The sequence below is a fragment of the Neolamprologus multifasciatus genome, chromosome 20, assembly GCF_963576455.1.
Source record: "Neolamprologus multifasciatus chromosome 20, fNeoMul1.2, whole genome shotgun sequence".
NCBI lineage: Eukaryota > Metazoa > Chordata > Actinopteri > Cichliformes > Cichlidae > Neolamprologus > Neolamprologus multifasciatus.
The window spans coordinates 8,159,598-8,171,778 of NC_140458.1; the positions used below are offsets into that span (position 1 = coordinate 8,159,598).

The 12,181-nt window shown below is 38.1% G+C and overlaps 2 protein-coding genes across 3 annotated transcripts in view; one reads left to right on the top strand and one right to left on the bottom strand.

Moving 5' to 3' along the window:
• nemp1 (nuclear envelope integral membrane protein 1) lies at positions 1-7,326 on the top strand. 2 transcript variants are annotated; one of them, XM_085145674.1, is made up of 9 exons: positions 1-154; positions 1,086-1,207; positions 1,420-1,636; positions 1,727-1,799; positions 1,890-1,983; positions 2,080-2,194; positions 3,952-4,177; positions 4,469-4,645; positions 6,073-7,326. In XM_085145674.1, exons 1-9 carry the CDS (start codon positions 46-48, stop codon positions 6,092-6,094), a joined length of 1,155 nt encoding a protein of 384 aa, XP_085001800.1. In that variant the 5' UTR covers positions 1-45; the 3' UTR covers positions 6,095-7,326. The 2 variants fall into 2 exon arrangements, with proteins under 2 accessions (XP_085001800.1, XP_085001799.1); XM_085145673.1 differs by having other exon boundaries at positions 2-154; positions 6,053-7,326.
• The window catches only part of ormdl2 (ORMDL sphingolipid biosynthesis regulator 2), a 13,748-nt gene continuing 8,883 nt past the window's right edge, over positions 7,317-12,181 (bottom strand). Inside the window, exons 3-4 of the mRNA XM_085145676.1 lie at positions 11,888-12,039; positions 7,317-10,790 (exon numbers count right to left, since the gene is read on the bottom strand). Of these exons, the coding sequence (XP_085001802.1) occupies positions 10,655-10,790; positions 11,888-12,039 (288 nt within the window). The 3' untranslated portion in view covers positions 7,317-10,654. The remainder of the gene's footprint in view (positions 10,791-11,887; positions 12,040-12,181) is intronic.

The following is a 12,181-nucleotide window of genomic DNA, read 5'->3' on the forward strand; positions in this document are numbered from 1 at the left end:
AAGGGGCGGGACAAGGCGTTAGAGGCGGGGTACAGTGGAATTATCATGGCGGGATGCATGAAAATCATAAACGGTTTTATTTCAGCAAATGCTAGATTAATGGTTCTTGCGGTGCTCCTTATGTGTTTACCTCAAATCTCACAACAGGATACGGGTAAGAAGCGGTCTTGTGAAGCAGAAACATACACCGCGAGTTACATGGGGGCATATTTCGAACTGGTTTTGCTCAGGCTAATTATTGTTAGCTTGTGTTCAGTCTTTGAATCAGTGAGACAGCAGAAAGGTTACTGTATGGTGAACATTGGTGGCTATTTTCTAAGAGTCCTACATCTTAATTATTCCCTGGCTCCGGTTGTGTGTTCGTATAAATAATAAATTAGACTAAATATTATTTATGCAGCTCTTTCAGATTTGTTAGGTTTAAATTTGTAGAACCGAAACCCCAGAAACTTGAATGAACTTGCCCGAAAAGAGGTTGCAGTTAACACTTGTATATTTTCCTTAACGGAAACAACTTGAATGCTTAGCCTATAATTTAAAGTAAATGCAACTTATTATTAACTCTGTCCCGAAGAGAAAAAAGAGTATTTTTTCCGTGTGTCGTTTAAATAATGAGTATTGTTTCCAGAAATGGAAACAATACTACAATGTTACACTACCATTTGCTTTATTTTGTAATATAACTAGCGGATAATGCAACAGTATGAAAACGTATAGAATATCCCTACCAGCAAACAAAATCATTAATAATAATGATAAAATAAAAAGTCTCAACCACACATAGGTAATTGAATACTTTTTTGAAAATTAAAGGGCAACTATGTTGGGTACCCTGACACCCAGTGGGCCATAGCACTGTGAAAAATTAGAGACATTAAGTGTGAACTGATATAGTTGCAGGTTTTTGTCTTTTCTTGGGATTTACAGAGACTACAATTTTTTTATAATGTTTGTATTATACTGTAAATGCTCTAAACAGTGAGAGTTCAAATGTGTTCGGGTCAAAGGTTATTCTTGCACAAACAATATTGCTTATAAGGTACAATGACAGTTGCAGTCTTACTATTTATTGGCATGTATCCCAGGTGAAGAACATGAAATAACTAATCTGCGGGATGGTGACGAGTATGTCATGTCAGGATCCAACCGGTTCTGTTACAGAAACACCGTATTGCCAACCTGGAGGCAGACATGGACAAGAATTCAAGTAGGTGAATCTGGCAGCCCACAACTGGTAAAATACTGAAATCCTTTCTTTCTTTCTTTCTTTCTTTAAAATCATCCCTCAGTTTGGGTATTTTAGTGGTCTAATGTAATCTACTCTAACATACTTCAAATTTTATTTACAGCTTGACAGTCAGCTAAAAAGAGCCTCTGGATTAAATTTGTGAGTGATATAATATTACCAATATCTGACAGGTCAAAGTGTGGAGTTCAAAGGTGTTTAAGGTGGACACTGTGGAAGGTGAGGAGGAGCTGCAGGAGCTTGATCGCTTCAGTTTTTGGGGCTGGTTCCAGAGCCTGCTGCGAGAGAAGCACAATGAGACTGTTATTAACATCAGCCTGTTCAGCAAGAAGACATGCTTCAAGGTTGATCCTACTGGGAATGCGCAATACACTGTCAAACCCATTCGCAGTAAGTGGGATGGGGGTATGGAATAAAACAAATTTGCTGGTTATTTGCAGTTAAAATATGGGTGTTTTACTGTTCTTCATTCCCTTGCAGAGTTTGATATATATCTATTCTCGCTATTCCTCGCTGGAGCATTGCTGTTTTACTTTGCAGACTCACTCAGCAGGTAATTTTTTCTCATGGACTAAAGTTTCTTTTTCAGGTTTGTCAGGTTTATCATAGTAATTGATATATTTTTTTCACCACCTGTATGAAGGAGTCAGGCTTTCTTCTATTCTGCCGGTATGAGCACTGGCATGATTGCCTCTCTCATAATCCTCTTTTTCATTCTGGCACGCTTTTTACCAAAGGTAAAGTATTTAATTTTTATCCACGTTTTTTAAAAAATATTGAATATCTCTAATATGTTTGATATTTATACCATTTGTGTTTGTTCCTTCACACAGAAAAGCCCCTTTTATGTGTTGATAGTTGGAGGCTGGTCATTCTCTGTGTACGCAATCCAGCTTGTGTTCAGGAACCTCAGCATTATTCTTCGAGAGCACTGGCATGTGGCATTAGGTACAGACTCTTCATGGACAGGTTGTGACTAGCTGATAACTGAGGACCAAAGCAAATATCCTAATATTTAAAAAAAAAAATTGTGTTGTCAGCGTTAATCTAGTTAAAATGATGTTAACGCCATAACTGCATTAACGCGGCAAATCTCTGTTAACGAGTTATCGCGGATTGCTGGACGGCGCCAACACGTTAAAAGGGGTGATCCGCGGTGACTCATTAACAGAGATTTGCCACGTATATACACACATGCATATATTTTACAGCTTCTGATTAATCCGCTAATCAAAACTTAAAGTGATAGATAATTAATCAGCCATAAATTTCTATCTGTGCGTTTAACCTTATAAAAATCAAGCATTATTTTGACTTATTTAGGGTTTTAGACTGTTAAAAATATAACCTAAGCAACAAAGCAGCTCGTCGTTCATGGAGGAGTTTTCACTTGGGTCCATATGTTCTTTTGGTAGTGATGCACTTGTCATTGTTATCACCCCACTGGGCGGGTGGAGTAGGTGAATGCGAGAACAAGGCAACATAGGAATTTAAACATTGATACGATAGCTGTATCTACCAAAAATCTCAGACAAGTTTGAATCTCAGTGACTTCAACCTCAAGGGCAAGGTCAGAGGTCAAGTTTTCTGAAAATCTTGTGAATGTTAATAATTTGAGCACAAGATGATGTAGGATTTGGAAATATTTGTATCTAGTATGAGGCTGAGGGGTTGCACTGGCGGCTACCAGTATTTCATCATTTTGCAGCTGCAAAATCAGTGACGGTTTGATTTTAAAGCAAACAATCAACTTTAATTCATGGAGTTTAAGAAAGCTATTGTTTTAACTGTTTAGAAATTACAGCAATTTTTATTTGCATTTCCCCATTTTCAGAGGCTTAGAAGGAATTGGACAAACTAACAAAAATAAAAAATATATAACAATTTTGTATAATACTTGGATATTCCATGAACCCATAGGTGGCACCAAATGCTGTGTTTCTTCTCTTAAGATGTTCTGTTCGATCTTTACTGCAGGAGTCTCCAGTTGCTGCTTGTTTGTCAGTTTTTTTCTTCAGTAACTAAAAGCATGGTCTTTTAATTTGAAATTAGGTGACTGATGAATATCTAATTTCTTTGTGTTGAAAAACTTTTGCTGTGGGGCACTATCATTTTAACTGTGAAGATCTGTCTCACCAGTTTCTGAGCAAAAAGGAAAACCCTTTACATTCAGAAATCATCTTGCTACATCTATCAACAATCACAGCATCAATAAACACTAGTGACCCAGCTCCACTGGCAGCCTTAATTGTCCATACCATGTTTGACAGATGATGTGGTATGTTTTGGATTATGAGCTGATCCTCCATTTTTCCCAATCATTCTGAAATGAGTTAATCTTGGTTTCATTTGTCCAAAGATTTTAAAACTGTGCAAGTTCTTTTAAATGTTTTGTGACAGACTGTAATCTGGCTTTCTTTTTCTGGAATGTAACCTGCGGTTTGCTCCTTGTTGTTAACCAGATTGAACCAGAGGAAATAGGTTTGACCTGGCCATGAAACTGTTTGCTTGGTCAATAATCCAATTACTTCATAGCATTTGAAAATGGGAAATTGTATAAGAATGGCTATTGTAAAACTTTGTTCTAAAAGTAAAGCATATGGGCATTTGGTACATAACTTTGCAGTGATTTAACTATTTTTAATGCAGTGTAAAAACATCTCTCTCACTCTCTCTTTGTTTGTTTGCTTGGTTTTTTTTGGCAGGTTATGTAGCAATTGTGGGATTCATCAGCTTTGCGGTGTGTTACCGTTATGGCCCTCTGGTTGATGAGAAGAGCATTAACATCCTGTCGTGGACCCTGCAGCTCTTTGGTCTGCTCCTGGTTTATTTAGGAATTCAGATTCAGCAAGTTGCCTTCGCTCTTATTGTAGCTGCTTTGTTTACCAAAAACCTGGAGTACCCAGTCTATCTGCTGGTTGCTGCATGGAGGTATGCATTTTAAAATGCTGACACAAGGTGGCGTAAGAGCACAGTGTACTGTGGATAATTGTTCCTCAGGCAGTATAATCTGACTTCTGTGGTAAACACACACTTAGTTTCACAGAATAAATGAAGAAAAACACTTTTCTATTGCATGTTCTTAACACGGCAAATTATTTTATGTGAACTGCTGAACCTAAAAGTAGTGATACTGTGCTTGTTGTAGAATAAAGAACAATAGTCATATTAAGTTCATATAATATGGATTTATTTAAGCCATGAAAATACTCTTTTTTGCAGAAAAATCAAGCAGTATATCTACTGGAAGCCACAGCCACGACGCCTGCTGACTGAGGAGGAGTATCAGAAGGAAGCTGAGGAAGAGACTCGGCGGGCTCTGGAGGAGCTGCGGAGATATTGTAACAGCCCAGAGTTCAGTCCGTGGAAGACAGTCTCTAGAATTCAGTCTCCAAAAAGGTGGGTTTTATGCTCGTACATTTGTCATTTGCTAATTAAGCCAATTTTGGCTTAACTTCCCCCTAATCCTAAAATAAAGAGAGGAGTATTATATCTACTAATTGTTTTCTGATTCAGTTATGTTTCTTATAAAATAATTTATTTCAAGTTTTCATTTTTATTATTGCCTTGCAACTTTCTGAAATCATCTATACAAAACTAATGGGAGACTCTAAACAATATTGATCACCAATAGCTGACTGCTTTAGACACTGTTTATAATACAGACACACCTTAATTACACAGTAAATTGCTGTAACCATATATTTTTAAGATCATTTCTAAAATCTGGAAAAAATATCTGCAATACAAAGACTGCAATAAATCAGCTAATGTCACAAATTTTAGGCTTCTTGTCTGGATAAATGACAACCATCAAAATTGCTACTTTATGCCAGAAACATTACAAATATTGCTAAAATCATATAAGAACTTTCTATCTAGCTTATTTATCAGTAAGCCTTTTCTGCACTGCTTGTGCAATAATGTTTTAAACAACAAACCTGGGGGAAGAACATTTGAAAAACCCACTTTACAGACACCAAAGTAATGATTCGAATCAAACAGCATTTTCAGAAACTGCTTTAGTTCATGGTTTCTGCTGAGTGATTCACTTTCCCAGTATGCATATTCAAATGCACTTTATGAATGATATCTTTTGTTTTCCCTCACTTATCTAGAAGAAAAACAAGCAAAACAGTATTTTCACTTTGAAACACCTATCTGTCAAATGATCTTCATTGGTTTTCCTGTCTAAAGGGGCGTCACTAAATCTATTAAATGACCTAAACTTCAGTAAGAATGTGCGACATTTCTCATATCTTAACATTACTTCCGATATATCGTGCCACAAAACTTTCTATTTAATCCAGTCATGACTGGCAAACACTCACACTACATTTGCAATTTTGAGTCAAGGGTTTAAATACAAGGTACATTGGTAGCCTGTCCTGTGTAAAATGTAAATAAAAAAATGAATAAAGATCTGAATGCAGTGATTATAAACCATTATTGTATTTACAGAGAATGGAAAAATCAAGTATTTAAATATTTTAATGTCTGGGACATTTTAGTATTTCGTGAAATAAAATGCATGTCTGAAGAAAGTTGGGATGGGGTAAGAAAAGGCTAGAAATGTAAGTGGTACTAAAAAAGATTTGGCAACTAATTAGGTTAATTGGCAACAGGTCAGAAACAGGAGGTTGAAATTAATAAGGGATAACTAGCTTGTGTGTGTGTGTGTGTGTGTGTGTGTGTGTGTGTGTGTGAGAGAGAGAGAGAGAGAGAGAGACATGTATAACAAAGACTAAGTATTGCAGCATGCTTTGGTTCAGTTTTGGTCCATGATGTCGTCATGCTTACCCACAGGTTTGCTGATTTTGTTGAAGGCTCCCCGCACTTGATGCCTAACGAGGTGTCCGTCCATGCTCAGGAATACGGTTTTGGAGGATCTTTCTTTGAGGATGAACTCTTTGATACAGACGACGAAGATGACGACGATATTGTACCTGTGATGAAACCAGAGTGAGACGGAGTAATGTTGGAAACAAAAACACTTATTACTGCCTTTCAGAAAGGTGATGGGAGACCAGCTCTCCAGGGCCGTCCAGACTGACTTTTAAATGGCTTCTTTGGAGGCGGGATTAGCGGCACCCCTGAATTCCAGGACAACAAGCCATTTTGTATCACCACAGGCAAAGTAAACAAAGTACTGTCAAAGAATGTGCACTAAAATCATACTTCTTTATTTCAGGGAATTAAGATTTCTGTTGAGAGGTTTAAAGACAGTGAAAGCTGAGACTTGCAGGTTTCTTCGTGCCCAGTTGTGGCCCAGACAAGTTTTTAGTTTTCTAAACATATTTTGTTTACAGCCTTTGGCTGTAATTGGGTTTTCTGCTGTGGAATGTAATGAGATTATGCTTGTAGATCACTATTACCAGTTATTACTCTAGTTTCCTGCTTGGGAAGAGAAAGAGATGTCATTTTTTAAATTTGACTTATTTCATTCATTTTAAACAAAAGCCATCAGCCAAGTAATTTGAATAAAGATATATATATATATATATATTTGAACTCTAAAAGGTGTGATGATGTCACTGAGAGGGTTTGAGGTTTTGTAAATGTCAGCATGGCTTTATCATATGCCTTTGATCCAAAAAAAAGAAGTTCTCTTTCTTGTTTAGTCCCGGTTGACACAATTGTCATGTCAATCACCTTTATTTTTGCAAAGTAAAGACTCTGTAGTATCAGAGAGAGAAGTTCAAAGATGCAATGAACTCTTATTAGCAGCATCTGGCATCAGTGGGAGGAAGATTTCGAGGGGCCAAGTTCTGGCTGGATGAAAATGAGTAATGTAATAACAATACTTATTTATCATATAAAACATTTTTGTTGTGTTGCGCTTGAACAATCCTTCCATCACACCAACACATGATGTGTCATCATTAATGACATATTACCATATGTAGGTAAAGCCCCCGGTCAAACAGGCCTCTAGAAGGGAAAATTGTGTATTCCCTAATGCCAGATACCTGTGAATGTAAAATTTGAATTTTAGTCATCTAGCAGTGACTAGATGTTACAGGGATTTAGGGTCACCCGCAGGGGAATAAAGCGGCCTTTAAAAAAAAAAAAAAAAAAAAGCAGGCATAATGTAAGCATTCAGTTATATGGTGTGAGTGTGGATTATAATTCTTGATTATTTAGGTTGTGCTACTGTCTTTCTTGGTTTACTTCTATTCACTTTTGTTTAGTAGGTGGCCTTTCTACCAGCTCTATCCCCGTCCTGGTACAGAGCCAGTTCTACCTTGATGCCTTTTAGGAAGCAACCCACATTTCGGTTTGAATTTGGTAACAGCAGTTTTGTGGTGTTGTGTTGGTGCCAGGTTTGTTTGGTGGTCTGGTCAAAATGCCATGACTTCGGTGAATGAAATTAGCATGGGAATCTTTTAAGAGGACCTGCTTGTTTTAATAAAATACTTCTTTTCCACCAATTTGATGTCGGAGCCCAATTCTGTCCTGCTTCTTTTTGACAACCAGGTCACATTTCAACAGGTTTAACAACTGATTTACTAAAGATCGGATCATTTTTTTGAAAATAGAATCAGGTGGTGGATTGCACCTGGCCAGGGCTTTTCTGTGTAGAGTTTGCATGTTGTCCCCGCACTCCAGCTTCCTCCCACAGTCCAAAGACATGTAGTGGTGTTGGGTTAACACTAGTTAACCTGCCTGCTGTTAGCCCCGCAGCAGGCTGGTGACCTGCCCAGGTTGTAGCACACCTTTTGCTCTTTGGGTAGCTGGAATGGGCTCCAGCCCCTCGGTCACCCTGAATTGGATAAGTAGATTGTATCTGTAAATCATTGATGCTTCTTTTGGTAACTCCTGTCATAGCGGCAAACCCACTTTGCAGACAACAATGGAGTGATTTGAATCAAACAGCATTTGCAGAAACTGTGTTTTTGTCGTTTCTGTCGAGTGATTCATTTGTCCAGTATGCAGATTCAAATGTACTTTAGACATGATATCTTCTGTTGTTCCTCACTTATCTAGAAACAAAACAAGCAAAACAGTATTTTCACTTTGAAACACGCATCTTTCAAATGATTTTCGCTGGTGTTTGCATTTAAAGGGACATCTTTAAATCTGTTAAAATATGACCTTAACTTCAAAGAAAGCACCACTCAGCTGTAAAGTAAGAATGTGCGACCTTTCTCACATCTTCGCATTACTTCCGACATATCGTGCCACACAACCTTCTATGTAATCCAGTCATGACTGGCAAACACTCGCATTACATATGCAATGTTGAGTCAAGGGTTTAAATATACGGTATGTATCTTCAAGGTTTTACTAAGTTCACAATAAACTGAAAGTGGAAACAGAACAGGGAAAAACTGCAGTGGATCTAACTTGCTGTTAAAGCCACACCGTGTTATCTTCAATCAGGCAGCTTTAAGTATACGTTAGAGCTAAAACATTGTATTCATTCTTTCTCTCCCACTCTCTAGTTTCAGTGAGCCATTTCTGATGTATTGGGGACATTTTGACATTTAAACCCGACTGCCCTGTGCATTCCATCTCTGGCTTCTTTACATTATACGTCTGCATACAACATTTGGAGACAGGGAACAACCCAAATACCACTATTGCAAATGATTACACTCGATTACACAACTTGTTTGAAACAGCTGGTGTTATTTGCATGTGTTTCCCAGGCACTGTTTGGCAGCGTAATCACATTCACACGTCGCTCTTTTTTCTTTTGCAACTTCCCCAAAGAACGTCACAAACAGGGAAACCTCGCTGCAATGCAAACGCGACCACGGTGCATGCGGAAGGGGGAGAATCCCTTAGATATACGAGTATATTGCAGTCTCTGTGATGGCCCCCACATGGCTGCTTCATGTAAAGTGTCTGGATTTCCCCGGAGCTTGTACACTGACCTACAATTGATCATTTATAATAGAGATTTTGGCAGGATTTGATTCCTGCACACCTCTGTACAATGGGATTTTGCACTTTTGCACTCGAAAGTTTGAGCACATTTCCCCTGTTTTAGCTTCACTTCAATGGCTGCCCATTTCTTTTAGGATTCATTTTAAAATTCTTTTATTTACTTTTAAAGCTCTCCATGGCCTAGCTCCATCTTATCTCTCTGAGCTGCTACAGCCTTATACACCCACCCGCTCTCTCAGGTCAGCTGATCTGCTCCTGAAGATACCCAGGACTGGGCGTAAACTTAGAGGAGATCGTGCTTTTGCTGTAGCAGCTCCAAAACTGTGGAACGAGCTTCCTTTAGAGATTAGACAGGCCAGTTCTTTATCTGTTTTTAAGTCACTCTTGAAAACCCACCTCTTTACCCTGGCCTTTGACACCACGTGAGATGTTGGTTTTTAATTTTTTTATTTTAGTTGTTTTTAGGTGATTCGATGCGGTTTTATCTTTTTTTTGTTTTAATATAGGGCTGTTTTAATTTTATGTTTTATGTGTTTTATTTATTTATTTTGCTGTTTTCTATTATTCTATTGTTTTAACTTATTTTCTGTACAGCACTTTGTTCCTGTGCTGGGTATTTTAAAGTGCTTTATAAATAAAATTGGATTGGATTGGACTTTTCCAACTAGATTCTGTGAAATAAAGATAACAAACACCCTGCTGTTGAATCAAACATTACATGATTATGTTTATCATGTCAAAATGTTGCAGCACGGTGGTTAGCACTGTTGCCGCACAGCAAGAAGGTCCTGAGTTCAATTCCACCATCAGGCCGGGGTCTTTCTGTGTGGAGTTTGCATGTTCTCCCCATGTTTGCGTGGGTTCCCTCCGGGTACTCCGGCTTCCTCCCACCGTCCAAAGACATGCAGCTTGTGGGGATAGGTTAATTGGATAATCCAAATTGTCACTAGGTGTGAATGAATGTGAGTGCGAATGGTTGTCTGTCCCTGTGTGTTGACAGACTAGCGAGTCCAGGGTGTACCCCGCCTCTCGCCCTATGACAGCTGGGATAGGCTCCAGCGTCCCCCGCGACCCTGAAAAGGATAAGCGGAAGCAGATGGATGGATGTCAAAATGTTTATTATTATTATGGGCATGTAAATGCATGCTGCATGTTAATCCTTCATAGTAAATTAAGAAAAAGAAAACTTTCAAGTGCCATTTGCGACATGAATCAAAAATATTCATTTACATTCATGACAACAACCAACATCTGTAGAAAAGCTACACGTGAAAGCAGTGCACTTATAAATATGCTCTTTCTCCAAGACAAGAGCATGTCTGGCCTTTACATTGGGAATGTCATCGTTTACTTTGATTAAACAGCAGCAGTGCATTTACTTTCACCAGGCTGCAAGCAACTTTCATGAAATACTCCAAACAATGTGTACATGTTCAGACCATTTAAACAGATTTTCTTCTTTTGCAGCCTCTAAAATTGAAACAGTCCAGTGTTGAAGGTTAAAATCCAGTGTTGTCAGTACTTGTTGATCCCAAATATCCGTACTCCATGAAACTGAGGCAGCTTTGGGAGGAGGACGCTAAGGAGCGAGCACGTGTTGATAAGGAAATGCGTAGGATCGTATTTTGTGTAGAAACTTGCAAGAATGTATCTGTAAAGAAAGAGATAGAGAGAGAAAGAAAGCATCAGCATCAACATGAATTCTTCAGGATTATAACACACACACACACACAAATACATGATAAAACAAAAGTACATGACACACAGAAAGTTCAGGCTGCACGTGAGAATATTTGGCTTTAGCTTTTCAGTTTTTGGCCAAACTCGTATTCATCACAACAATTTTAAACAAAATTACAAATCTAAAAGCAAAAAGAAAATTCTAACAAACTTCTGGAACCAAAGCCAAAAGAATTATCATTGGATTCAACCTATAAAAGGGGATCATACAAGTTTAACCTCTACTATAAAATCATATAATATATATTTAATATATATGTTTAAAAAAAACTGCATTTATTATAAATGACCTCTCATGCCCTATCGTCCATGCCTTCACAGCCCACACTTTGGGAATCACCGGCCTACGTCTATCACCTCAGACCTTTTCCTCTTAGTTTCACTGAACCTCAGTAGCGGTGGTTAGCATGAATGAATACATGCAAATTGCTTTTCCCGAGTGTCCCTAACTATGGTTTTGAAATCCAAAAGGAAAAAAAAAAAAAAAAAACAGTCACAGAATAAAACAGGGGATTTAACAGTGAGTTGACAGATTTGTTTGCTTTCACTTGCTTTCACTACCATCCCTGCTGGCTTACTAATTTGCTCAACTGCAGTCAAAATTATATTGAAACTGGTGTACTTTTTTACTTTTACTCTTTGGAGAACTATTAAACTGCCAAATCTTTTATTTATTATAAAAGCAGACTACTTTTTAATTTAATTACTTTACACAAACACATGTAGGACTCATGTTGGCTAAAGAACATAGCAAAGTTTAACTTTCTATCCACTAATAAGGGCAACGCGTAATTCTTGGGGTAGCCAGTCGCTATTTGGGCTTACATTTTCTAGTTTCTGTCGGCTGATCACTGTTAACAAATCCTTTAAAAAGCGGTTAAAAGCCTAAATTGTTGTCAAATAACAGACAGCAGTTATGCAACCTTTGCATGTTAAATTACTCATCCTAATGAAAGTGAAACTGTAAGCTATCTGTGACGTTCTGTTGTGAACAGTGTATGTACTTACAGAACAATTGGTGAGATGGTAAGAAATTTGCGTGAAGATGTGAACTGGACACCGTAATCCATCTGTTCCCAGTGTGTGAGCAGACGGGCTTTGCCTTGGTCTGGTGTTTCAAAGGGAGTGCCCTTCACTGTGTGCAGAAACAGGTACATCACCTGCGGAGGAGACATAACAACAGTCATCCACAAACATTATCAGGGGGAAGAAGAAGTAATACTCCATGCAAGTTCAAGTGCAACGACGAATCAAGGAGACATTTCAGTCACTGCCCGGAGAGCTGATGTTTTCATTAACCCT

Coding starts and splice junctions, on each gene's coding strand:
- nemp1 (XM_085145673.1), top strand. CDS start 46: ATGGCGGGATGCATGAAAATCATAAACGGTTTTATTTCAGCAAATGCT. Junction 1,208..1,419: donor AGACATGGACAAGAATTCAA/GTAGGTGAATCT, acceptor AATATCTGACAG/GTCAAAGTGTGGAGTTCAAA. Junction 4,178..4,468: donor CTGCTGGTTGCTGCATGGAG/GTATGCATTTTA, acceptor TCTTTTTTGCAG/AAAAATCAAGCAGTATATCT.